The sequence below is a fragment of the Diospyros lotus genome, chromosome 4 (assembly GCF_014633365.1).
Source record: "Diospyros lotus cultivar Yz01 chromosome 4, ASM1463336v1, whole genome shotgun sequence".
Taxonomy (NCBI): domain Eukaryota; kingdom Viridiplantae; phylum Streptophyta; class Magnoliopsida; order Ericales; family Ebenaceae; genus Diospyros; species Diospyros lotus.
The window spans coordinates 11,975,050-12,001,735 of record NC_068341.1 but is presented as its reverse complement, the minus strand read 5'-3'; the positions used below and the strand labels follow the sequence as shown (position 1 = coordinate 12,001,735).

The window sequence follows — 26,686 nt, the reverse complement described above, 5'->3', positions numbered from 1 at the left end:
ATCATGAAAGTCATTCGTAATGAAAAAGACGGAGCATAGGCAAGAACGATTACATTTATCTGAAGTAAGGACGAAGGTGTTCTGCGTTCCAAGCTCGTGGGAGAGGGAGACCGTCCATGTTTGCCAGATGATATGCTCCGTTATTCAAATTTTCTTTGATGATAAATGGACCTTCCCAGTTAGGACCTAAGGTGTCATCGCTTGCCGCCCGTGCTCCTGGCAGTACTAGGCGTAGTACCGGATCTCCGACGTTGTAACGTCGGATTCGGACCTTCCTGTTATAGTATCGTGCCACCCTTTGTTGATAAATGGCGATCCTCACGCGAGCTACATCTCTTGATTCCTCGAGCAGGTCCAGATTAGCCGCCAGTAGCTCGTTATTGCGATCTGAGCTGAAGGTGGCCCTTCGGTGGCTGGCCACTTTATTCTCAATGGGGATCATAGCCTCCGACCCATACGCCATTGAGAATGGGGTTTCTCCAGTGCTACTTCGGGCTGTTGTCCGATAGGTCCATAGCACTGTTTGCAGTTCATCCACCCAGGCCCCCTTTCTAGCCTCAAGCTTTGTCTTCAGGGTCTGCTTGATTATTTTGTTGACTGCTTCGACCTGCCCATTGGCCTGGGGGTGATCAACGGCGGTGAAACTCTTTTGAATCCCCATTGACTCGCAGAATTGGATGAATTGCTCGCTGGTGAATTGGGTTCCGTTGTCCGTTACTATTTGTTGTGGCACTCCGAATCTGCAGATTATGTTATCCCGTGTAAAAGCTTGTGTCTTCGCACTGGTGATCTGTGCGAGCTCTTTGGCCTCTGCCCATTTGGTGAAGTAGTCAACTGCCACTATGGCATGTTTTCATCCTCCGCGAGCCGTGGGCAGCGGCCCGATTAGATCCATGCCCCAAATGGCAAAGGGCCAAGAGCTGCTCATCTGCTGCAGGTAAGCCGGCGGAGCTCGCGGAACCTTGGCGAACCTTTGGCACTTCTCGCATTTCTTGACCGTCTCTATGGCATCTTGCTTCACGGTGGGCCAATAAAACCCTTGTCGGAGGGCCTTTTGTGCCAGAGAGAGTGCCCCTGCATGATTACCGCAGTGGCCTGCATGAATTTCTTCTAGCACAGACTGGCAATCGGTGCCGTCAATGCACCTCAGGAGTGGGGCTGAGAATCCCCTCTTGTACAGTCTTTCATCGTAGATGCAATATCGGGCGGCTTGAGCTCGCAGGCGACGTGCTTCCAACTTGTCTTCCAGTAGTTTCCCGTCTTGCAGATACTTCAAGATGGGGGTCATCCATGAGTTTTGGGGCACCGTGATCAGTAGCGTTTCATCTCGTTGTTCCGTGCTCGGGGTGGCCAAAAAATCGACAGGTATGTTGATTAGTGGTTAATTTTATAAAAATTTTGTTATAATTATACCCTTCTTTTGATCTTAAAAATAGTTTAAATTAGATATTAATATATATTTTATGGTTATATGCAAGTTTAAATTGAAAAATGAATGAAATGAAATTTTAAAGTAAAATTTAATAATAATAATAATAATATATAAAATTATATATAATACATATATATCATTATATGCATGCATGTAATATATATATAATATAATCTAATATATATATATGTGCCATGTGTAATACATATATATAATATATAATTTATTAATAACATTAAATTATTTTTATTTTTTTTTAGGCATGAAGAATTCAAGCCCATGAAGACTTAAAGTCCATGAAGAATTCAAGTCCATGAAGAAATCAAAACCATGGAGAAATCAAGTCCATGAAGAAATCAAACCCATGAAAAATTAAAGTCCATGAAGAATTCAAGCCCATGAAGAATTAAGGCCCAATTTGAGCAACCCATGGAAAATATTATTTGGAGAAGGCCCAAGGATTATTTTTAATCCTAATGAAGATTAAAAACCAATTTATAGAAATCTATTTTTATTTTTTATGTGAGAGCTTTATTAGGTATGTTTTTTAGCTAAAATCCATTTAACTATTAGGTGGATATTATAGCTAAAATCCATTTAACTTTATGAGTGCTTTATTAGGTATGTATTTTAGCTAAAATCCATTTAATATTAGGTGTGTATTATAGCTAAAATCCATTTAACTTTAAGTGTGTGAGTGCCCATTAGATATAATTATGTCTAATTGAATAATTGAAATTGTGTGGTTTGTATTGCATCTTGTGGTCTATAAATAGCTCACTTGATTGCATTTGTAAGTATGATTATTATTCTTGAATAAAAGTTTAGTTGTTTCCTTATAATTCTCTCTTTGAGAATTGTTCTTGTTCTTTCTCATTTTCTTTAGTACTTTCTCTTATAATCTTACTTTTTTCTTTCTTCTTTTCAATTCTTATGTCATTTATTATTACTTTATTATTCACCGCCTAAATGGCCGGTTAATTTGTGCCTTTAAATTTCTTCTTTTAAATTCTTGTCATTTAATTATCCACCGCCTAAATGGCCGGTTAGTTTATGCCTTTAAATTTCTGCAATTTTAATTCTTGTCATTTAATTATCCACCGCCTAAATGGCCGGTTAGTTTATGCCTTTAAATTTCTTGTCATTTAAATTCTATTATTTAAATTACGTCATTTAAATTTATGTCAATTAACTTTCAAATAAAAATGAGTAGTTAAATCTAATCTTGGGTTAAGGCAATGACAGTGTCCAACGCCAATGATTCCCAAAGAAAGCTGCGCTTTAAATAAGTAACATTAATTTAAATTTCAGTATGAGTGTGTATTAATTATTAAAAAATTACTAGGTTTGGATTGGAGCGTAAGCCTAACTTAGAGCTTTCATGCCATGTATGAGAGTTACTAGAACTGGAAACGCTATCATACCCAAATCCGGATGATTAATTTAGTTGTTTTGTATATTAATTGTAATTGAATTTATGGTAGTTGCTTAAATTAGAATCCCGCATATCATGTATGAGGATTGCTTAACCTAGAACTATCATCATCTCTAATTGCATTTAATAACAAATCCTCATATCTGAAATTAAATTAATGTTGCTAATCTTTTATGCTAAAATTTGGGAATCAACGGGTTGGTACTGAAATTGTCTTAACTCAAGCACTATCCAAATTCATATTTTTATGTTTAATGTTTATTTCAATTTTTGCCTTACTTTATTTTCTAGTATCTGTTGTCTAAAAACAAAACCATAAAAAATCTTGTTGTCAATTTGTCCAAATGCGTGTGCGTGTGTGTGACATTCTTTTTCTTTTGCCATAAATAAATCTCTCAGTGGACGACCTGGATTCATCCAGAAAATATAAATTTAAATTTGGACTACAACTGCACTCGTACACTGGCGAGTATAAACCTCTCACTAAAATAAAAAAAATATAAAAGTTTTATTATGATTTGTTTTTATTGTGTTTTAATTGCAGGGTGAGAGTGCAGTCATATGTCCCCCAAGAATTCTGCGTCCCGGGCAGTTGCTAGGCGAGCCAGAGCGTCCGCATGAGAGTTCTGGGAACGGGGGATTTGATGCATTTCATATTTTTTGAAAGTGGCTCAAAGTTCGCGTGCCTTCTGTAAGTATGCTGCCATCTTCGTGTCTCTGGCCTGGTATTCTCCCCGCACCTGGTTGACAACTAGTTGAGAGTCGCTGAAGATCTCCAAGAATTCAGCTCGTATTTCCTTTGCCAGGCGGAGTCCTGCTAATAAGGCTTCATACTCGGATTCATTATTGGTGGCTAAAAAACCGAACCTCAGGGCGCAGAGGATTTTGTGACCTTCGGGGCTTATTAGCATAACCCCAGCTCCCGCTCCTTGTTCGTTCGATGATCCATCGACGTATAGTTCCTAGGACGGTCCTTTCAGGTTTTCCGGCTCCTGGTCAATTGGCCCAGTAAACTCGGCAATGAAGTCTGCCAACGCTTGACCCTTTATCGCCGTCCTTGGTTTGTACTTTATGTCGAACTGAGCGAGCTCAATAGACCATTTTAGTAAACGGCCTGAGGTATCCGGTTTTTGGAGGATTTGTTTCAATGGGTATTTGGTCAGGACTTCGATCTCATGAGCTTGAAAATAGGGTCACAGCTTCCTTGATGCCACTATTAGACAGTAAGCCAATTTTTCGATTGGTGCGTACCTTGTTTCTGCATCGATTAGGCTTTTGGAGATGTAATAAATGGGGTGCTGCACCCCTTCTTCCCTCCGAACGAGGGCCGCGCTGAGAGCCTGTTGGGATACTCCTAAGTACAAGGTCAACCTCTCTCCCTCCTTAGGTTTGGCGAGCAGTGGGGCCCGTCCCATGTACTCCTTTAGTTGTTGGAATGCGAACTCGCATTCTTCTGTCCATCTGAAGTCTTTCTCCTTTTTTAGAAGCTCGAAGAACGGGGCACACTTGTCAGTTGCCTTTGAAATGAAACGGCTCAGAGCCGCGACCTGACCATTGAGGCTTTGCACCTCCTTCTTTCTTATGGGCGACCTCATGTCGAGCAGAGCCTTAATTTTGTCTGGGTTGGCTTCAATGCCTCTGTTGTTTACCATAAACCCAAGAAATTTTCCAGAGGCTACACCGAAGGCGCACTTGAGCGGGTTGAGCTTCATCTGATATTTCCTGAGGACTCCAAACGTTTCTCTTAGATTGGAAACTGTTAGATATGAGCCCTAAAGACCAGTTCCAGTGACACAAAGGGACTCGATCTTGTAATTCTTTAAATATTATTTAAATGGCAAGTTTATGTTTTTATTTAAATTGCAATATGGTTTAAATTATAAAACATATATCCATTAGTATAATAAGAAGTGGATACCATTCTTAAGTGTTAAGAATACGAGTTACGGATAATCCACAATTTGTTATACTATAAACATGTTCCTGGCCATAGAATTCCTATCATGGATGATAGCAACTCGTAAAGGCCAGCACATTATCTTCCTCCTTGTTTCAGTATGAGATACTGAAAGATAAGGTTGGTGAGTCTCGTGCCATTATGTATGAGCTATAGAAGGAAGATAAGTGGGTGCTCGTTACAAGAACGAGTTCACTGAACGGGACTGTTAACATTAAATCACATGGGTTATTTCTCACGGGTCAATGATTTAATGTTAGCTGCGATTTTACAACTAGTCCTTAGACCTGAGATGACATGGATATCTGTGTATTGGTGGATTAGGATATCAACGATATCATGTGGTTGTTCTAATCAAGGATAATCATACGTATCTATGTGCCTGATTCAGTGATACATGAGGTATGTGTGCATTAGACATGGAATCTATCACCTCGAGATTTATCAGGAAGATATCCTATGCGATCCAGTAATCACTTGACGATAAATCCTTGGCCGAGGTAATATGACGATGGAATTTGTTCCATACGGGTTGTGTCATAATTTGTCAAGATTGATTTTGGATTTGGTCATATGACAAGATTAAGAGATTCGACCTACTGACCATGATCTCATATCTTGTCGGGATATAGGATGATAGAAGGACCGTATTGTATGGTAACGTAGTAAAAGGTTCACAATACCCGCTTCACAATAAATTGGGTAATCATGATATATTGCTAGATGTCACTCATGATTTACGAGAATTAATTGTTGATTATTCTTGTTGCCAATTTATTTGTGGACCCAGAAAGTCCCACCCAAAAAGAAATTACTTTCAAAGAGAAAATAAATAAATTAGTAATTTTATAATTACTAATTATAGTGCATTTATTTATTGGATAAATAAGAATAATTAAATAATTATATTATGAATGTAATTATTTAATCATAGATTGGGTTGGGCCTTTTGCTAGTACATTAGGCTTGGCCCAATGGCACTATTGGATTCAAAATAAATTCCATTGGATTGGGCTTGGTCCAATTGCATTAAATGGAATGGGCTTGAGAAGCCCAACCCATTTAATGAAGAATAGTTTTTAATTGGAACTATAAATAGCTCCAAACTCTTATTTTCTCTCATTAGTGTCTTCTTGATTCACTTGAATGTAGAGAGAATTTTGGAGAAGTGTTCTTGAATCCAAGAGGTAAGTTAGAAATTTTTGTGAAAAATTTCTTCTACTTATCTTCTCTCTTTGATATTCTTGAATAGAAGTGATTTCGGGTGGACCGACTCGGCATCCTACACTTGGAGGATTATACGGCGGGAAATCTAACGGTGAAATAAGATTTCATCAAAGAGGTATTTTTCGTTTATGCCTTCGTTTTATTAAACCATAATTTCTGAAAAACGGGATACCTCCAAATTAAATTTTAATTTCCGCTGCGCATATGATAAGATCTATGTAACTCAACAGAAACGTGGTCCGTCACTTGCTCGAATTTTACCAGCATGTCGTCAACGTATACTTCCATGGTTTTTCCGATCAGTATTTCGAACATCGTATTGACCAGCCTCTGGTAGGTCACGCTAGCATTCTTCAATCCAAAGGGCATGACCTTGTAACAATAGAGCCCCCGGTCGGTTATGAACGAGGTGTGCTCTTGGTCCGTAGGGTTCATGGGGATCTGGTTGTAGCCTGAATAGGCATCCATGAAACTGAGGAGGCGGTGACCAGCCGTTGCATCCACGAGCTGATCGATTCTGGGGAGGGGAAAGCTGTCTTTAGGACAGGCCTTGTTCAGGTCGGTGAAGTCGATGCAGGTCCTCCACTTCCCGTTTTTCTTTTTTACTAGGATCGGGTTGGCCACTCAGACCGGATAGTGGGCTTCCTTGATGAAATTATTTGCCAAGAGTTTGTCCACTTCTTCTTTAAGAGCGGTATAACGCTCCGGAGTCATTGGCATCCTCTTCTGGCGCACTGGCCTGTAGCTTGGATCTACGTTGAGCCTGTGTGACATGACTTCTGGGGCGATTCCCACCATATCTTCGTGGTTCCATGCGAATACATCAAGGTTAGCTTTAAGGAAATCTGTAAGTTGGGATTTTACCTCGGGGGCTAGACTCTTGCCTAGCTTGAGGTGCCTTTCCTCGTCTGCCTCGCCGACTGAGATATCTTCGAGCTCTTCCATGGGACCGGTGGGCTTTTCGTAGTCGACCTCGCGTGGATCCAGGTCCTCCCATCGGCCGGTTGATCGCGGGCCAACTTTTGCGATGATATTTACTTTCTTTCCCTTTGCTCCCATTTTCAGGGCGTCCTCATAGCAACGTCTTGCGAGGTGCTGCTCGCCTCGTACACACCCTACACCGTCGGGGGTCGGGAATTTCACCGTAAGCGACCTGGTTGAGGTGACTAGATCCAGGTCGTTCATCGCCGGCCTTCCAAGTACGATGTTGTATGCTGAGGGGCAGTCAATTATTAGGAATTCTGCCAAAGTAGTGGCCTGGCGGTTCGCATCCCCGATGGTGAGAGGAAGGCTGATCTGACCGACGGGAATCACTGCGTCTCCCGTGAACCCATAGAGTGGCTCTGGGGACGAGCTCAACTGTTCCGGTCCCAAACCCATCTGATCGAAGCATGCTCTGTACATTACATTTACCGAGCTGCCCGTGTCCACCATTATCCTTCGCACTTCGGAGTTGCCGACCTGGGCTCTTATAACGAGTGCGTCGTTGTGCGGCCAATGGACGTCTCTGGCGTCTTCTTCCGAGAAAAACATCTTCTCTGGGATTGGGTTACCCCTAGGCCGCTTCGCGGGAACCGGCTGTTCGCCCGATCTCGCTAGCAAGACATGGTTGGCCTATCGTATGTATTTGTCGCGGGATTTGTGGGAGGATCCAGTGAGGTGGGGCCCGCCATGGATCGTGCAGATGGTTCGTACAGCCGGTGATTGGTCATCATCGGTGGGAGGCTGCTGTTGTACCGGCGGCTGGCTTAGTTGATTAGTCGGCCGCACCACGTAATCTTTCAAGCGACCTCTTCTTATCAGATCTTCGATGGCGTCCCTTAGGGCCCAGCATTCCGAGGTGTTGTGACCCGCCTCGTTGTGGTACGCGCAAAATTTTTCTTTGTTTCGGAATTTATTTGGGGTTCCTAACGGGTTGGGATTCCCGAATTCCTCTTTGTTCCTTTCGATGGCGAAGATCCTTTCTTGGGGGTCTGACAGGGCACAGTAGCTGTCAAAGCGCTGTGATCTATGAGGTCGCTCATCTCCCTCTGCCTTCCGAGCTCGATTGAACACTTCATTGCTCGAGCGCTCCCCCCGAGCTTCTCTTCCGGCGTCTCCGTTGTGCCTTCTCTTATTCTGGCTGGAGCCCCCAGCTTCTTCTCTCGACCCGACGGGCTTCTTCGTCCCGAAGGCGTCTTCCCATCGGATTTCCTTGGAAGCTCGTTCATAGAATTCCCCCAGGTCTTTGACCGGGGTTCGGTAGATGCTCTCGTAGAGCTTTCTGTCTTTTCGGAGGCCGGCGGAGATCGCCGTTAGGATACTTTCATCCGAGGGATCCTCGACGTTGCTCACCTCGCGCCTGAACCTGGCGATGTAATCCCTTAGTGGCTCGTTTGCTTTTTGGAATACGGTGGCAAGGTGGCGCGAGCTGCCTCCTTAGAGCCCTGTATTAGTTAAGGAACCTCTGTTGGCACTCTTCCCAGCTGTTGATGCTACGAGGCGGAAGGCTCCTGAACCAAGCTCGGGGGATGTCTCCTAAGATTGCTGGGAAGGCGCGACATTTAGCCAGCGAGCTGGTTGTCTGTAGATCCATTTGCACGTTGTACGCATCCAGGTAATCATAGGGGTCGTTGTCCCCATTATATTGTGGCATGCTCGGGACCTTAAACCTCCGGGGCAGGGGTTCGAGCTCAATCTCTCTGGCGAACGGCGTCCTATCCCCGCGGCCATTATTCTGGCTGCGGACTCCTTGCCGTTCTTCCAACTGTCGCACCCTTTGATACAGCTCTTCCACAGTTGAGTCCGGTCCTACTGATTGCTGGGCTTACGATCGCCTGCTTCTTTCTCGGACTGGGGAGCGGTGAATTGGGGACGGATAGTTATCCCCGATATCTTCTTCCGCGGGTGGGTGTCTCTCCTCCCGCAGTTGGCGGACCCTGCGAGGCAACGCCGGTGGGTCGTGGACAGCCCGTGCTTGAGCTTGGGCCAGAATTCTGACCGCGTCAGCGAGTTGCATTACCGTATTCTCCAATGCTTCCTGGCGCTGCTGCCAGTCCCGGATCGTCCCTGTCCCAGTGATTTGGACAGTAGGCTGGACAGTAGGCTGGACAGGGACCCGTGGTGGTATGCCGGGAGCGTCTCCGGCGGGCGACGGCAAAAGAGTATCGGCTGTCGGGGCAACGGGTCCTCCATTTGGTGGTAAGTCTCATGGTCGGTCGTGGTGATTTTCAGGTGGGTCGACCGCCGCCTCGGAACTTCTAGTATTCCTTCCTCTAGCCATGGCTATTGATCAGAGCGGCCCCTTCCTCTAGCGCCAAAATGTCGACGTTTGATTTCGGCCGACCGTGATTCGTTTTGGGCCGCGGTGAGTCAATCCAAAAATACCGAGAAGGAAGGAAGAAAACCCCTCCCCCCCCCCCAAAATTCCAAGCGTGTACACCAGAATCTTTTACGTGGTTCGGCCAGAACGATGCCTAGTCCACGGCCGCCCTCTGATTCTTCTCCCAGAGTGGCGGTATCTGATTATTATTTTTCTTGTCCTCCTTGCCCCTCATGGTCTCTTTGATTCTCATTTATCTTGAGGGGCTTTTACAATTTAGATAATATATAAAAATACAGTGTTTGTATAATGGGGGACAAACAGTTCTTACCGCCTTCGCAAGACCGGGAGTGGGATCCTCATTACGAGGGGCATGGGCTGTTACAGATAAAGTGATCGGACCCTACCTCTGACTTCTCAGCAGCTTTGCCGCTCATGCGAGCTGGAGGTTTTAGGCCAACGACCTGGATGGGCCAGCGATCTGGAGGATATTTCCGGAGCTCGTTAGTCGATTGCTCCGAGCTCGTTGGGGGATTACCGGGAGCTCGCCATATGCTCGCTTTACGAGTTCCGGATCTTTGGTGGAGGCTGGACCTTCCTTGACGAGGTCGTCCGGGCCTTCTTGGCCTTGGGTGATTGGGCCGGTCTATCGGACCGAGTCTGGCCCATGCGGGGTGATGCGGGAAATACATATAACAGAACCAAGGTAAAATTCTGACTTACCACCAGGCCATGACGGGCCATGAACTCGCAGAAAGGGATCCCCTTTAGTTTTGAGTCGTCGGGGGGCTTCGAGTTCGCACCCAAGAAGTCGGGCATGGAGTCCAGGAAGGGGCCAACATAAACCCCTCCTGGCAAGGCCTCCAAGGCTGGCTCCTTCCCAGGGACCCTAGCCTGTTTGGCCCTGATATCCTCCCTTTGCTGCTGCTGGTTAGGCCTCCTCTTCGAACCCGCAGTAGGAGCATCTTGAACCTCCGTCGCGACCTCCTTCCCACGGGCTCTACTCAAACCATGGTTGCGAGAGGCAGAGACCCGATGCCTTGGTTGCTGATGGGGGTGCGTTTGCTGTTGCGGATGATGGGGTAGAGCTCTTTGCCGCTGCTCTTGCTGATGACTCTACGGCTACTGAGTCTGCTGTTATTGTTGCTGGGGACGCGGTTGCGGCTATAACTGTTCCAACCTACCTCCCCGCGAGCTAGAGCTCAGGGTTGTAGATGAGGTAGCCCTTGATCTCACCTTAGATCGCTTCGGTTGGAGGAGGTCGAGGTTAACCATATTTCCACCCTGATCGGCTTCCACTCTTGTGCTGCTCGGCTCTGCGACTTGGAAGGCAGACGGGAAGATCTCCACACCCAAGTCCCTGATGTGATCTCCCTCGATGATCTCAACGCCAAGAGGAGAGGCAAGCTCGTTTTCCCGGAAAAGCTCGTCAGAAAGCTCGAGAATCTCTGAACTCGACCCCGCAGCCACAAGCTCGTTGAGGATGTCGGTCTCCTCGGCCGATAAAATTGGCTTCTTGCCCCCAAAATTTGCATCAAGGAATGAGCAAGTCAAATTACGTACGTAAAGAAGGAGGAAGAACCCACGCAAACTGATATTCTCTTACCTGGGGTCAGTGTGAAGCTATAGTTTCTGAGAAGGGAAAGCGAAGGGCAAGACACAAAGAACCAACTGGACTTGTAATCGCCCACGTTGGACTTCCCTTTCGCTTTACCCTGTGGAAGGGCGGCCTTATACGGGGAAAGACGAGCTGTTAGGTAATATAACCCGTCCTTGGCATTTTTGGCAAGGGAAGAGGAAGTCTATTTTTGAGGAATAAGATAGCCAAAGAGGTGAGTTGGGCATACGAATTTGGTATCAATTGGAAGGTGGCAAGCTTAACGTCGTTCAGAAGGACAATGAGGTATGGAGTTACGGGGAACCTAAGGCCAGACTCAAGGTGCTGGGGGCTAATGGCTATAAAGTTAGATGGTGGATAGGCTGTGTGGGAGCTTGAAGCGGGGATGTATACCCGGTAGCTCCTGGGGAGACGAAACTCCCGAGTACAAGCCACCACCTCGTGAGGTTTGGCTTTGGATGGGAATCTTTTGAAGATCGCGCACCTGGTACTCCTTTCAGCGACCTAATCCTGAACCTCCAGGTCGGCTTCTAAAGAGGTCAGGTCAACGACCTCCTTAGATCGCGAGCTCGTACCCTCAAAGTTTTGACCCTCCATCACGAGGCAATCTTTGGAGTTCGAAGTATCGTTTTCTCCTACGACATGGTTGCAGCGCTTTTGACCTGAATTCTCGTTGATATGGTCGGACATCTACAAGGGAAAAAGAAGAACAGCCAGGTCACAAGTCGTGAACCAGACCTCAAGGAACTAGAAAAACCCTAAAAACATCCCCTAATCTTTCAGGCCTAGTGCTTTGCAACAGGGTGCCTCCTAAGGCGGAGGCTGCAACCGCGAGCTCGGTATTCCATAGGAAACTAATCCTAGGGTCATTATGCCCGAAAGCTCAGTAAATGCCGAACCAATCGAATCGTGTCGTTTCCCCAGAAAATGAAAGTGACACCGACGAAATCGACAATACTAGAGAAACCACCGACGATGGACGGCCTCACGAAAAGAAAAAGAAGAAAAGTGAAGGAAGTCATACCAAACTTACCAAACGCCAAGCCTGACATCTGTATGTAGACTCGTATCAAGCATCGGACGGTAACTGTGGGCGTTTGAAAGCATAGCAACAATGGAAGCCTCGAGAGAAGAAGGCAAAAGCAAGAAGGCAAAAGCTAGAATAGATTTCAAAATGGCATGAAAGAGGGAAAGAGGGGACACCCCCTACTATTTATACTAATGACCCAATCGATCCCAGCCGTCAGATCAAAAAAATGACTTACCGCATGCCCTACATCCAGCGGCCGCACGACATCTTGTGGGTCCACAGGCGTAATCATGTGCAGTAATGGGGGAACGTGCACACTAAATGCGCTGCAGACAAGGCGTGTTGCATGGAACGACGAGATTTAAAGTAATTGGGTAGAAGTCGGAAAGGTGGGTTAACAGCTGGTACACATCAGCTCCCAGTGCGAAGATCGCACTGCGAGCTGGGGGGCTTGTGTTACACGCTATTCCCATATCACTCCTTATGGGCCAGGCTCAATCCAATAAGCCGGCCCAATCGCCCAAAACCCAGGTGGCATAGGCGACCTCGTCAAAGAAAGCCCATAAACCACCGAAATCCAAAGCTCATAAAGCAAGCATTCTGCGAGCTCCTAGTAAAGGCCCTAGCGAGCTCTCAACGATCGTCTGACGAGCTCTCAGCAAAACCCTCAGTTCGCTGGACCGCCCAGGTCGTCGGCCTAAAACCACCAGCTCGCATAAGTGGTAAAACTGCTGAGAAGTCAGAGATGTGGTCTATTTACTTTATCTGTAACTGCCTAGGCTCCTCGTAATGGGGATCCCACTCCCGATTTTGTGTAGACAATAAGGGTTGTTTGTCTCCCGTTATGTAATCATTATATTTCTATATGTTGTCTAAATTGTAAAGGCCCCTCAGTATAAAGAAGAATCAGAGATATCATGAGGGGCAGGAACAGAGAGAATAATCAGACACCGCTATTCTGAGAGAATAATCAGAGTGCGGTCGTGGAGTAGGTATCGTTCTGGCCGAACCACATAAAAATTCTTGTGTTGACTCATCTCTGGAACCTTTTGTTTTCCTCTTCTTGGCATTTTAGACTTACTCACCATGGCCCAAAAACGAATCATGATCAGCTGAAATTGAACGTCGACGGTTACTTCAACAACAATACTTAAAAAAAGAGGTATAGTCGGTGCATATTGTTTTTAAGTATCTACAAAATTTGATAAATATATTGTATTATGAAAATATTTAATTAATTAGTAAAATAAAATGCACTTATTACAATAGTAATGTTGCATTACCCTAAATAAATAGATAAAAATCATGTTAAAATAACACCCAAATTTTGAGAAATAACATCATAATAATTTTGTTGGATGTAAAGGTAGTTTGTGGTACTAAAACCAAAATAAAAAATAAAAAAAAAACAAGGACAAAATAATATCACTAGTTTGGTTTTGATTCAATTATTGTGGGCAACGGTTTAGCTTTAAATTGAAATTTCGTTAGCTGAACTTTAATCTGTTGACTCCACTCTAGGTTAATTATAAATTGGGATAAAAAAAAAAATTGAATATATATACTTGTAATAAGTGTATATATATGTGGATTCCACCTCGGTCACCCAGAGGGCAATTGTCCAAATAGTGAGTGAGAGGCTCATAAGTGCAGCGGGACTCTTAGTCGTCGAAGGGCGATAGTTATGAGCTAACCCGTGATTGTGGACCCATGATAACACGATGTGTGTAATACCCCAAGAGCCCAAGATGAGGATAGTATATATCGAGAATAAGTAAGGAAGAAAACAATACCAACTGGATATCTTTTGGGCTGAATGTAGGCAAAGAACTTCCAAATTAAGCGTGCTTGACCTGGGACAATCTAATGATAGGTGACCCCTGAAAAGTTTGCATAGGCTCATTAAGGTAAGTTGTTCTAGATCTTCCTGTCACTCGATACAGAATGTTACAAGAATATGTGTCAACAATATATATATATAAGTTTTTATTTTTTTTATCATTCCCTTCCCAAGATAATTATTATCCTGATTCATTTAAACAGGTGAATCTCTATTGTCGACTAAAGACATATCCAGTCCTTTCACCTATGAATTTAAAGACTCATCAACCCTCTCAGCACTACGCGTGAAGTCACGCTAGGTTGAGGAGAGTGAGCAATAAATGGGTCTCACTCTTTTTCTCTCTCTCCCTTGCTACTGCCACTGTCTCCGTTGCGGTCGCCGCCTTTTTCGCTCTTTTACGCTTCCAATCGTTCGCCTCTGGTCATCGCCCCTCTTTGCTGTTAGTGTCCCTGCTTCTTCAATTGCGGCGGCTTGACTTCTTCTTTGATTTTGCTTCCTCCATCAGTTCTTCTCCCATTCAATCCCTTCTTTGTTCTTCCCTGATTCAATCTCATCTATTTCACCAAGATCCACCACAACCTCCAATTGTTGTTGTCGCATCCTCCGTCTGTATACGTATAGATATATATATACATACAGATATATACATAATATATATACATCAGTTTCCTAAATATATTATATATACATACAGCTTCATATATATATATATACATATAGATATATATTTTGTTCCAAATCCATCCCTGCGTTGGACATCAGCTTCGTTCGCCGCCGACATCGTCCACGTCGTTCAATTCCTCCATTGCCCGCTGTCTCCATCGTCGGCAGCATCTGCCCCTGAGCAACACTGTATATATATATATAATAATACTGTTCACTATGTTTTATTAATATAAATTTTTAATAGATAATTGTATATAATTTATCAATATTTAATGATAAAAAATTATTATTTAGATATTAACATATATATTATATTAATATAAATTTTTTTTAAAAAGTATATAATTCATGAATATATAAAATTTTATTAGACATCATTATATTTGTATTATATTAATACTAAAATAATAATTATAATTTATTAATATATATCATATTAATATAAAAATTTAATACTAAATAAATGCGCGTGCCACCATACACGTAGAGTCTTGTATGTGATTTTAAATTTTAAAATATTTAATAACCTCAAATTGAAAGTTAAGAGGGATTCTCTCAAATTAAGGGAACAAAATGGTTAAACCCAAGAAAAGTTGGGGAGACTGAGTGTCTCTGTAGCCGTGTATTGTCTACGCGTGGAACATATCCAACCTTTATGTGTTACTATAATTAATTAAATTAAATATACATACACACTTATGAAGCAGCGCGTACTGGATTGCAGCCCCCCCGATATCAACTAGCGACCTGTCATGCCCGCGTTCAAAGACAACCTTTTGCACGTGCTCCCGTTATCGTGATTCGTGCGGTCTCTCCACGTGCCACCTCTCCCTCTCTCTCCATCTCCCCTCTCCCCTCTCCCTTGTCTCCGTTAATAAATTTACGCCTAAATTCTCTGTCCCCATAGAGCGCTCGGGCCTAAGAGGATTGAAACGGGGTCGTTGCAGCGCTCCTTAACTCTGTACTTTACACTTTCCCGACCACCGGAGATACAAATATTTTCCAGTTTCCGAATAACCGGAGATCAACTGTTTATTCGCTGCTGAGAATATTTTTCGGGGATGGAGACAGACGTGCAGGCGGACTACATGTACATGGGGCGAAACTTGGCTGATTTGAGCATCAACGACGATTCTTCTTCTTCGGCCTTCAGTGACTGCAATAGCGACCGTTCCGGAGAGTTTCCGACGGTATCGTCGCAGAGCCGTCGGCTTTTGCTAGCTTGCGCTTCGGAAAACTCGGATGACCTGATCCGCCAGCTGGTCTCTGACCTGGAATCCTGTTCGATTGACGACCAAAAGCAGGCGGCGATGGAGATCAGGCTCCTCGCGAAGAACAAGCAGGAGAATCGCATCAAGATAGCACGAGCCGGAGCGATCAAGCCGTTGATTTCGCTCATCTCCTCGTCGGATCCTCAGCTCCAAGAGAACGGCGTCACGGCGATCCTGAACCTCTCTCTCTGCGACGAGAACAAAGAGCTCATAGCCTCCTCCGGAGCGATCAAACCACTCGTCAGAGCTCTGAAGATCGGCACATCGACGGCGAAGGAGAACGCCGCTTGTGCGCTACTTCGTCTATCGCAAATCGAAGAGAGCAAGATCGCAATCGGACGGTCAGGAGCGATTCCGCTCCTCGTGAACCTTCTCGGGAGCGGCAATTTCCGCGGGAAAAAGGACGCATCGACGGCTCTGTACTCGCTATGCTCTGTGAAAGAGAACAAGATCAGAGCCGTCCAATCGGGGATCATGAAGCCTCTGGTGGAACTAATGGCCGATTTCGAGTCAAACATGGTGGACAAATCGGCGTTTGTGCTGAGCGTGTTGGTGTCGGTGCCGGAAGCAAAGACGGCGGTGGTGGAGGAAGGCGGCATACCGGTGCTGGTGGAGATCGTGGAGGTTGGGTCCCAGAGGCAGAAGGAGATCGCGGTGGGGATACTGTTACAGATTTGCGAGGATAGCGTGGCGTTCCGTACTATGGTGGCCCGCGAAGGAGCGATCCCTCCTCTGGTTGCATTGTCACAATCCGGCACCAGCCGTTCCAAGCACAAGGTAAATTACTCACTCCGCCTTCATTTGGTCTGGTTTTACTGCTGCCTTGCCAATCATAGAATCGCCAAAATTCTTTGAACGTAGGTCCGGATTTTTCACAATGTACAAGTTATTCCATGGCCACCATTTATCCATGTCATCTGAGAAGTCCTAAAAATTTTAGTTTTATTTTTTGGGGGTATTAAGTTCACCCACCCCTCTTTGGTAATTTCACCTTTCTTGTGCCGTACAATAAAAAAGAAAATGTTTTGTTGAATTCAATTTTAAGTAAAATTTTAATTTTTCCCATTGTATATATTTTCTGTTTAAAATATTTATGAACAGAACCTTTTTATTATTAGTTTTGAGGTATAACTCAGCTATTTGCAAAGCCTTGGAACATGTTTGCAACCGTTCAAACATTCACCGACGGGGTCTGGTAACTGGTAAGAGTATGATTGAGCTATCTACTATTTTAGGTTTTTAGATCTTGAGATCCCTTTATATATATGTATGTATGTATGTATGTATGGATATCAAGCACTAGCTAGGAATCTTTTATTTTATAATAAACGCATCACACTGCAAGTCATGTAATGGGTATGTTTTATATATTTTAATAATTTAGGAAATCTGAACGTTCTATTTTTTGATTAGTACATAGTTCAGATACCATGAAAATTATATCTGTTAGGTCGAGGCTCGAGAATGCGACATAATACAAGATGGTAAAAAAGTCCTCTAGTTGGCTCTGCCCAGTGCCCATCTAAGGTCTCTTAACACCGAGTTCACATTTTCTTAGCGAAAACTCTCTTTAGTTAACTGTGCAATTAGCATCGTTGGTAGACGAAAACTAGAGTAGACACACCCAAAACTTTTAAATTGTCTGTTTTAGACCAGCGGTGTGTTTATTTTATTTTTGGCAGTTTATTTGGATGTGCCTTCTGACTTTTTTCGGGGTTTATTTTTCGGCCTTTGTTTCATTGCTGAGTTGTCGTTTTCTGAGTCGTGACTGCAGAATTATCTTTTCCCTTGTTTGTATGCTCACCTTCCCATAATCTTAGGAATGAAATTAGGAATTTTTTGGGAGAAAAAATGAATGGAATGGTAAAAGTCAACAATTGTATGATAGAGTTGTTATGGCATGTTGTCGTTGTTGTTTACTTGTTTAGACTTGGCATGTTCCCGTCTTAGGTAAATGTTTCTCTTTTCTTCCATCTATTTGCTTTTGTTTCGTTACATCTGAGTCTGATTGCGGGTACTAATTTTTGCCACTCGTGGCGTCTGAAAAATATGGACAGGCGGAGACGCTGATTAAACTCCTCCGGCGACCAAGATCCGGCGACCCTGCCAGCAGCACCTCGGTTTGAGCTCCCGGAGAACATGCCCAATGTAATCAGGCAAATCGAACGCTCCCAAAAGAAAAGGGAAAACAGGAAAAAAATGGAAACAAAGAAAACTGTAAATAGGTGTTACTATTTCAAAGGAGATTGTAAATTGCCCACAACGGATTTGCGCTTGGTTTCGGATATGATTAGGTTGTCGTTTTGGATTTTGGTTTTTAAGTTGGAAATTTTGGGTTTTGAAAAAAAAAAAAAAAAAAAAACTGTTTACCGGTCTGTTTCAGCAGCATCGCAACGCCTTCCGTTCCGTGTTATTTGCTTGAGAAATTCTTTCGTTTTAGCGGTTCAAAATTCCTAAAATATATATTCATGAAAAGCACCATATTATCGTTTCAGGATAAATTTAGTAGTTAAAAGGTAGATACTGTTTGGAAATGATAGATCATCGTGTATGTGAAGAATAACAACAGCATGCCGAAAATAATAATAATAAAAAAAAAACATAAAGTAATCACTGCCACCACCCAAGGGGTAAGAACATGCATAAATTATCGGAAGAGAAAGCAAAGTGGTTGTTGTGTGGTGGCCTGGTGGGCCTACGGAAGTGTGGCTGCTGTTAGTTTATGCTTTGCTTTTGGACAAAGTGAATGAATACAAAGTAGTCCGGAAGGCAGGCTTCCATTTCTATATCTCTGATCTCTCCAGTCTCCACACAAAAGGTTGAACGCAAGTTATCCCAAATGTCGGCCTATCGTTCCCCTAATGAGCCTTTAAGCCCCGTTTCTATATATATATATATATATATATATATATATATTCACTCACATATAAAGGGCAGACGTGGCCTCCCAAAAGCCAAAAAGTAAAAAAAAGTTAGAAAATTTGTACAGAATCATGGAATGGACGATTTAATTCAATAATAATACTTTGTTCAAAATTATTATTATTATTATATTTGTGGTTACATGATTGGGTACACAAGGTCTGTCTTTTTAAAAGAAATCTATAAGAATATGATGTTTGTTAGGTATGCAATGGGCTGATCAACTTTTGGAAAGCCTCCCCACCAATCTCTAGAGTAGCTGATGAATCGATTACACACCCTACTACTCATCCAAGCAGCCACTGTTATTTTATTGTGATCTAATAATTGCATTTCATGACGGATGGTGATTCAATTATTTATTAAATTTAGAAATTCATTAACGTGTTTAATCTAATAAATATTAACTACTAAATACTAAAATTCACCACATCCGCTTTCTGATTCGTCCACTCTTTTTTCCTTTGATGCCTCCACTCCATAAATGTACTTATCATCTGCTCTTCTCTATCTTTTTATTTACATCACCATTTCGTCCAAATCCAATGCCCAAAAATAAAATCCCAGTTTGAGATTTTCAAAGTAATAAAATCACAACAATTTTGTTTTTTAAGATTAGGAAAATTATAAGATTTTGTAATGAAGCAGCACTGCGTTACTCACTTTAGCTTATGGGGATAGAGAAGTCAATTTCTTGTGGTGACATCAATTGCAAAATCAGAAATCCCAGTTTTTATGGACGAAAATTGATGGCCACTTTGTATGAACTTTGAATACGATTTGATTTGGAATATTTTGAGATGGCTATGGGAAGTTGAGTTTGGGTGGTCGCGTGCGTCATCGGGGTCCGGGTTGACCGGGTCATCTGCCCACCATCACCCGCCAACCAATCACTATCCACTGATTCCAGAAAACAATAGTAAAAATAATAATTAAGATTTTCTGTTACCATATAATGATGATAATAATACTAATAGATATATCCTGACACTCTTATCTTATTAGTTGTGATGTATGTAAGGATAAGATAAGTTTATTATAAATTAATAAAAATATTTTAAATGTAAAAAATATATAATAAATACACTTTATTCAAATCACTTGCCCTAGAGGGATAGAATTGAAAAACCCTAATAATTAAGTCAAACAAGAAAATTGATTAGGTGAAATACTTGCTTTTTAATTGAGTTAATTTTAATATTCAAATTCAACGATAATTATTAATATAAGATTAATAGAGAAATTTTTTTACCATTAAGTGGAACAAATTTGTATTTTTAATGAAATATTCAGTAAATCTAATATTTCCTTTAAATAACTACTAATTTTCACTCTGGTTTCCCATAGAAAAATCACTCCTCTTAATTTAGATATTTAAATTTCTTTTAAATGATTAAATGAATTTAGATTTCAAGTACATAATAAATAAGATTATTTTTTTTTCTAACATTGAATGAAATGAACTAACTGCAATACGAGAGCTTGATAATTAGAAAAATTATAAATTGGACGTTGAAAATTATTGCAAAAATTTGGGTGGGGGGGATTTGATAATTATAGTAGGCAGTGGGAAGAGGCTGAATCTCGCAGCCTGGCCCAAGCCCAAGCCCAGGAAGAATGGGCCAGTTTTAACATATTTTGTTGCTAATTAGTGGGTCAGAAGGAAAAATGGGCTTTTAAATAGGAAGGAAATAAAAAAGAAAAATATTTCTTTCAGTTTCTTTTTCTTTCATAAGTCATAATTTCAAAGAATGTGCATGAAGTAATTTATGTAACACAGAAACCATCATCATTCATGGGTGTGGTCTTGATATTTTTTACAATTAATTATGAGCCGCCTTAGCAGATATTTTCCTTCCTGGTTTAAGATAATTAATAAATCATATTATTTTTCTATAGAATTTTTATTATTAGGTCCTACTGTATTACAATCAATCCAAAATTTGAAACTATTTTTCTTTTTGGCTTTCAGTAAACAGTTGGTGACAATTGGACTTAATATTATGTATGTTCGTTTTGTGACTTTAATTTGAGTTTGAGTGGTGAAAATAAGTTCAACTGATCGGGCTGAATCTTTATTATTGTTAATACTTGTAAGTAGGCTCAACTGGATACCTAGCCCAATACTGTCCTCAGCCCGGCCCAATACTGAAAGTCCTAGTTGACAAATCACACTTTTCATTCACTCCTCAGTCTTCCATATAAACTCGTTTTGTTTTATTATTTTTATATTATAATTTAAAAAAACTTTTACTTTAAAATTAAAATTAATATATTTTGTATATTTGAATCAATTTATTTTTTTAGTCACCTACTAACTACAAATTGATTGTAAATTAGTTGTGTACTAACTTCTAGAGAAGTTGATATCAAAATTAATGTTATAAATGCCAATGATCATGCCAAATTAAGATGGTCGCGTACAGTTTAACATCCCTACTTCTTGTGCATAGACTACCATTCAACTATTAATGGAGAGTACATTTGTTTTAAAATTCACTCAGTTCTAAACCTCTCCTTCTTTAATGTCTACAATCTTTACTAGTTTAAAGTCATTTTATAAAGATTTTAGTTTTATTTTTCAGTATGTTTTTGTGGAGTCTTATATAGTTTTAAATTTTATTTTTATTTAAAAACATAACATATTTAATTGTAATCTATGCTGGGTTTTTGTATTTTTCTCTGTTATTCAGGGAGAAGAGACGACTCTTTTGACAAGTCAAGTCAAGTCAATCAATTTTTCATTTTCAATTCCAATAAATCTGAAAAGTGAAAACTAAGGAAAAGGAAATATCAACAAGACGCTAATCAAAACCAAAAAGAAACATCACTCAGCAAACCTTTATTTTTAGTGCAAAGCATGGGTGAACAAGTACAATACATTTTCACAGAGACGTAGACATGGGAATAGTATCGACCAACCAAACACTGGGGAAGAAAACAACACATTTTGCTACAGTGGGCATAGCTTATCGGTTGAGGGCAACACATCTTGAAGATGGGTAAACTGTATCTACTATATAGTCGGTGGAAACTCCCATATTTGATCATTAACCCTTGAATTTCGTGATTAACCTTCTCTTCTCATATGTGGGGCCAGCGAGAGACCTCCTGGGCCGCGCAAGAGAGAACATCTAAGAAAATCTAAGAAAAAAACAGATTTTGCTTCTGCCAAGTCAATAATAATAAACCCGTGTCCTTGTCCTTGCCTGCATCGGAAGGGGCAGATGGTCATATGCTGTAACCCTCCAAGTCTTTGCTGCCATGGTTTTGACCATACTGCAATTCTTCATCTCTGCTATTGCCAATTGTTCCCAATTGGTCCCAGATAAAAAAAAAAAAAAAAAGAGGACTAGGCACACTCTGTAACCATGCCAGGATCATATCAGATTATCTTTTACGTTTTGACCACATCAATTCTAAATTCGAACATTATTTTTATTTACAACATTATCTTTTGCAGTGCTCTTGGAAAAAGATCGGGTTGGAAAACTAACAAAATCATTAGCTGATGATGATAATGCTGGAGACCAGCTGATGGTCCAAAGCAGCAAACGTATCAATTCCAAGAAATGTCTTGGTTTCATGAGCCCTCAATACAAGACCAACAAAAGCTACACAACAAAGGAATAGAGCATGGCGTGGCCATTCTCTAAAAAGACATCACTAAAACATGAAAACAAAAAATGGAGCCCCTGCCCTGTTAGGGTTTTCCCCAGGCTTTTTCAAATGCAAAAAAGAAAGCATCCCGACCCAAGCACACCCATCATCAAAAGTTGGCGTTGCAAAGGGTATATTTGACACCAAAAAGATGGAAAGAAAAAAAAAAGTGAAGTAACAGGTTGAACAAAACTGAGAATCGCTGTTTGAGTACAAAGCAGCTTTCAAGTCCCCCACTTTGTCAGCTTTGCTTTGGACCTCAAACAAATAACAGTAAGCTTCCATGTACCCCAAAGCATTGCTTTTATTACCCTTTGCCCCCCTCCTTTCTTTACATGCTCGTGACACCACCAATCGACTACAAAATCACACACCCAACTGGTGATTTTTTAGACCATTATGGGGCCAATAATCACCCAACAATTCACTGATATCATGTCACCGACGGTGATTTTCTTTTCCTGCTAGAACCATTACTAACGGAAGAATTTTCAAAAGCTTCAGCCCCTCTATAATTTGGTTCTGCTGTTGCTGTCTCCTTGTCTATCTCTAGGATTCGATTATAGCAAGAGACTACATCCTCCTGTAGAACGCATAAGTCATCCATTCAGAACATATATAAATTGCTTACAAAAATCTGAAGAGGAAAATTATCGGTAAAGGCTCACAATATGAAGGAATCCTGTTGGATTCACAGCATTGACCTTCATCTCCAAAGCATTTCTTGTTGACTTTTGATCCAACGCCAGCAATGTGGATGCGGCAGCTATAGTAGAAGGCCGATGATCCATCAATTTTGCGTCTGGCAAAAGATCAAACATCAATGATGCAAACTAGATGCCAATCAATTCACCAAGAATTGGAACTGAAATCAAGAACTTACCTTCCATTGCATCCAAGATCAGCTGTGCTGTTCTGGGAATCATATTCTTCCGTAGACTCTCCTCTTTGCAGAACATTTTGATGAAGTAATGAATGTAAGCAAAAGGGGTGACTAATCTCATCTTCCAATCCAATTTGGTCAACACGAAAAGCTCCATTCTCTGAACCATTTTCCTCTTAAATTCATACCCTTCTTCCAAAAGGAACTGCGACAGCCGCGGCCGCCCCGACTCCTCCATCTTCACCGCAAGAGAAAGACAAGCTATTGACAACAATCTGATTGCCCAAGGCTTCTGGTAGTGATTACAAACAACAGTGAGAAGCACTCCAACAACTTCAAGATTGCGTTTTTTCTAAAGACAATTGTACAAGTGACAAACCTATAGGATAAATAAAGATAAACCTACGATATCATCAAAAGTTGAACTCAAAACATACTGAACAGAGGATCAATCCGAAATTTGATATTTTAAGTGCAAGAAATCAAAGGAAACTTACATCAACAGGTTCCTTTGAAAGAAACCCATCAAAGTAAGTAACTGACAGGTAAGCGGTTTGGAATTGGAACCCACGGCTCGCTCTTGTCTGCACCATTAAGAGCGAAGAAGATTGAGTCATTTTCTATAAAAATGTGAGAAAACTTGGATTTGGGTTTGGGAACTAACTCTGAGAATCCAACAAATAGCGTCTAAACGAGCAGATTTGGTCCAGTTATCGTTCGCAATCAGCGAACTTTGGTGCCTCGAGAAACCCGCATCGGCCTCTTTTTCAAGTAGGAATTGAATATACTCCCGTTCTTCTGTGGCCAAAAGGGTTTCCGAATCAAATTCTTGTTCTTCGCCCAAGAGGGTCTCACTGGCAGTTTCATCATGGAGAAGGCCGCTAGATGGAGAAGGAGATTCCTCCATTGCATTATTCAGTTTCTCTCTCACCAGATCAAAGCAGACAAAATATAGGGTTTGCATCAAACTCTTAAAATGCTTGATTCGGAGAGAGAAAAAACGAAGTTTTAGTTGTCCGATTCAATATATATGGGGGAGGGGGAGAGCAATGGAGATGGCCCCACCAAATTTGGCGCCGATTTGGCTACTGTTGTGTATAAAATTCAACGGTTATGTTAGTGAATCTGAATAATGCAAATGTGGGTGGAGGGTTTTTGGTGGGAGAAGGGGCGGCAGTTGGAGGTGGTGGCGATGGAGGTGGTGGTGGTGAATTGGGGGAGTTATGGATGATGTACTATAGGCCGACTTCGCTGAAATGATCCTTTCAAAGCAGGAGCTATTTTCTTTTGGATTTACTCTGGTCTCTTGTCCCTCTTCTCATATAATATGAAAAATAATATTTTTATTTATTTTGGCATAAAATAGTAGTAAAAATATGGGATAATTTTTTTCTTCTTCTTAGTATAATAATATATGAGACTTGTAATATATATATATATATAATTTTGCATAAAATTTTCACCTATATATGCAGTTTACAGGTATATAAAGCAATAATTATATTAATAATAGTCTTTTCTTTTCCTTTTTTGAAATTGGTTATAAACAAGTTTTTATAGGAATTAATATAAAATTATGTAACAATTATTGTAATACCCCAAAAGTCCAGAAAAAAATAGTATATATCGAGAATAAGTAAGGAAGAAAACAACACCAGTTAAATACCTTTTGGACTCAATGTTGGCAAAGAACTCCCAAGTTAAGCGTGCTTAACCTGGGGTAATCCAGGGACGGGTGACCCCCCTAGGAAGTTCGTGTAGGCCCATCAGGGTAAGTTGTTATGTTCCTTCCTGTCGCTCGATACTGGATGTTACAGGTGGTATCAAAGCTGACCCTTGGCGAAGGTGGTCCAATGAGGGCGGGAAGTGACGCCGAGGCTCGATGGCCTGTACAAGTAGCGGCTTCTTGCAAGCTTCTAGGACGACAGACTCCAAATGGGAGAAGGTCTGGGACCAGTTGTAAGGTCACATGACGAGGACGTCATGTGCTCAAGGGGGAGAGAATGCAATACCCCGAGAGCCCAGAAGAGAATAGTATATATCGAGAATAAGTAAGGAAGGAAACAACACCAGGCGGCCCAGCACCAGGGCCTATATTAAAGCCCGCCCACTTAAAGCCCATAACTGACGTGGCCACATGTGGGCCGTTCACACGCGGGGGTACGAATTCACACTAGGCCATGCGTACTACCCCCTAGCTGTCACATCAGCCATTTCAAATGTGAAAGCAAAAAGATTCCGGCGCCTGACAACCTGTAGGCTTTTTGACTCACGGGTGGCCCCCCTGTCAGAACCCACCCTCTTTCTCCAGTACGCGTGGGGCCCGCCTGCGCCTCCCAACGAGCCTACTTTTTCAGACGGGCCACGTGCTCATACTGTTCCCATTGCGCAAAGTCCACGTCGAACTGTACTTCAAACGCGGCTTTACGCCGGCCAACCAATGGCCGACACGTGGACCAATCATGCCACGCCTCGTGGTGAACAAAAAGGAAGCTAGAGGCCCTTGTAATATTAAAGGGCCTCTAGCGGGGGAGGTATATAAGCGACACCGGTGACACCGCTTACAGGGACTTTTAAGCCCGGGCTCCTGACCGGTGTCACCCCCCTTATTTACGATCCTGCCACTCGTACCGGGGACCCACCCGCCCCCGGTTGGGATAAAACCCACTCCAGGCCCTAACCAGGAGTGTTGTGCGACGACGCGATGGAGATACCGATCGACGACCACATCGACGATGAGCACTCGTCGGCGACAATACAGCCCCTGGCCTCGTCAATGCCGAGCCCGATCAAGCTGGTCTTCCCCTCCATGGCAGATCAAATGTTCCAGAAACTGCGCAAGCTGTCGATACTAATCGATGCCTGCACCATACAATACAGGCTGCAGTGCCTGCACAACACCTCCGGGACGATGCGAATCGTCGTCCACGACAACCGGGTCACCGGGGAGGACACCAAGTAGGCGGAGTTCGTCTTCCCCGTCACCTGCTCCACGAACCTCAAGTACTACGGCAACTCCTATGCCTCGATGAAGGAGAAGGAGTACCCCTGGAGTGCCACCTACCAGCTGGAGAACTCCAACATTAGGACCACGGCCCACTTCTGTAAGATCAAGGCCCACCTGAAGCTCGCCACCACAAAGCTGATTGGGGAGCCCCTGTTCCAGCCGCCGGAGATCACCGTCCTCACGAACCGGTTCACGGCGGAAGACGTGGACGTCTAGCACTACGGGTACGCCGAGAGGAAGGGGCCCATCCTCTGCAGGACGGCGTCGGCCCTGACGACCTCGGCATCTAGGAAGGCTAGGGCAACAAGCGGGCTGGGCTGGGCCCATTCGGAGATACAACGGCAGAATTCCGTGACAGGCCACTTAAGGGCCATAGAAGGCCCACCAATCTCGCTGGGCCTGGCCCAAACAGACCCGGGCCCGTCCGTATCGGA

The 26,686-nt window shown here is 42.6% G+C and overlaps 2 protein-coding genes across 2 annotated transcripts; one reads left to right on the top strand and one right to left on the bottom strand.

Annotated features, from left to right (window-relative positions):
* Positions 1-15,360: 15,360 nt before the first annotated feature.
* On the top strand, positions 15,361-18,088 carry LOC127800655 (U-box domain-containing protein 4). Its single transcript, XM_052335395.1, has 2 exons — positions 15,361-16,557; positions 17,838-18,088. The coding sequence occupies exons 1-2, from the start codon at positions 15,571-15,573 to the stop codon at positions 17,904-17,906; spliced, it is 1,056 nt and encodes a 351-aa protein (XP_052191355.1). The 5' UTR covers positions 15,361-15,570; the 3' UTR covers positions 17,907-18,088.
* A 3,969-nt stretch (positions 18,089-22,057) lies between these two features.
* Positions 22,058-24,516, bottom strand: LOC127800130 (cyclin-D5-1-like). The gene is made up of 5 exons (XM_052334571.1): positions 23,910-24,516; positions 23,743-23,829; positions 23,246-23,537; positions 23,031-23,164; positions 22,058-22,945 (listed from the first exon to the last, which is right to left on the bottom strand). The coding sequence occupies exons 1-5, from the start codon at positions 24,207-24,209 to the stop codon at positions 22,796-22,798; spliced, it is 963 nt and encodes a 320-aa protein (XP_052190531.1). The 5' UTR covers positions 24,210-24,516; the 3' UTR covers positions 22,058-22,795.
* Between the last annotated feature and the right edge of the window lie 2,170 nt (positions 24,517-26,686).

Coding starts and splice junctions, on each gene's coding strand:
- LOC127800130 (XM_052334571.1), bottom strand. CDS start 24,209: ATGCAAACCCTATATTTTGTCTGCTTTGATCTGGTGAGAGAGAAACTG. Junction 23,165..23,245: donor GATCTTGGATGCAATGGAAG/GTAAGTTCTTGA, acceptor ATCTTTTGCCAG/ACGCAAAATTGATGGATCAT. Junction 22,946..23,030: donor CAACAGGATTCCTTCATATT/GTGAGCCTTTAC, acceptor TGCGTTCTACAG/GAGGATGTAGTCTCTTGCTA.
- LOC127800655 (XM_052335395.1), top strand. CDS start 15,571: ATGGAGACAGACGTGCAGGCGGACTACATGTACATGGGGCGAAACTTG. Junction 16,558..17,837: donor CCAGCCGTTCCAAGCACAAG/GTAAATTACTCA, acceptor AAATATGGACAG/GCGGAGACGCTGATTAAACT.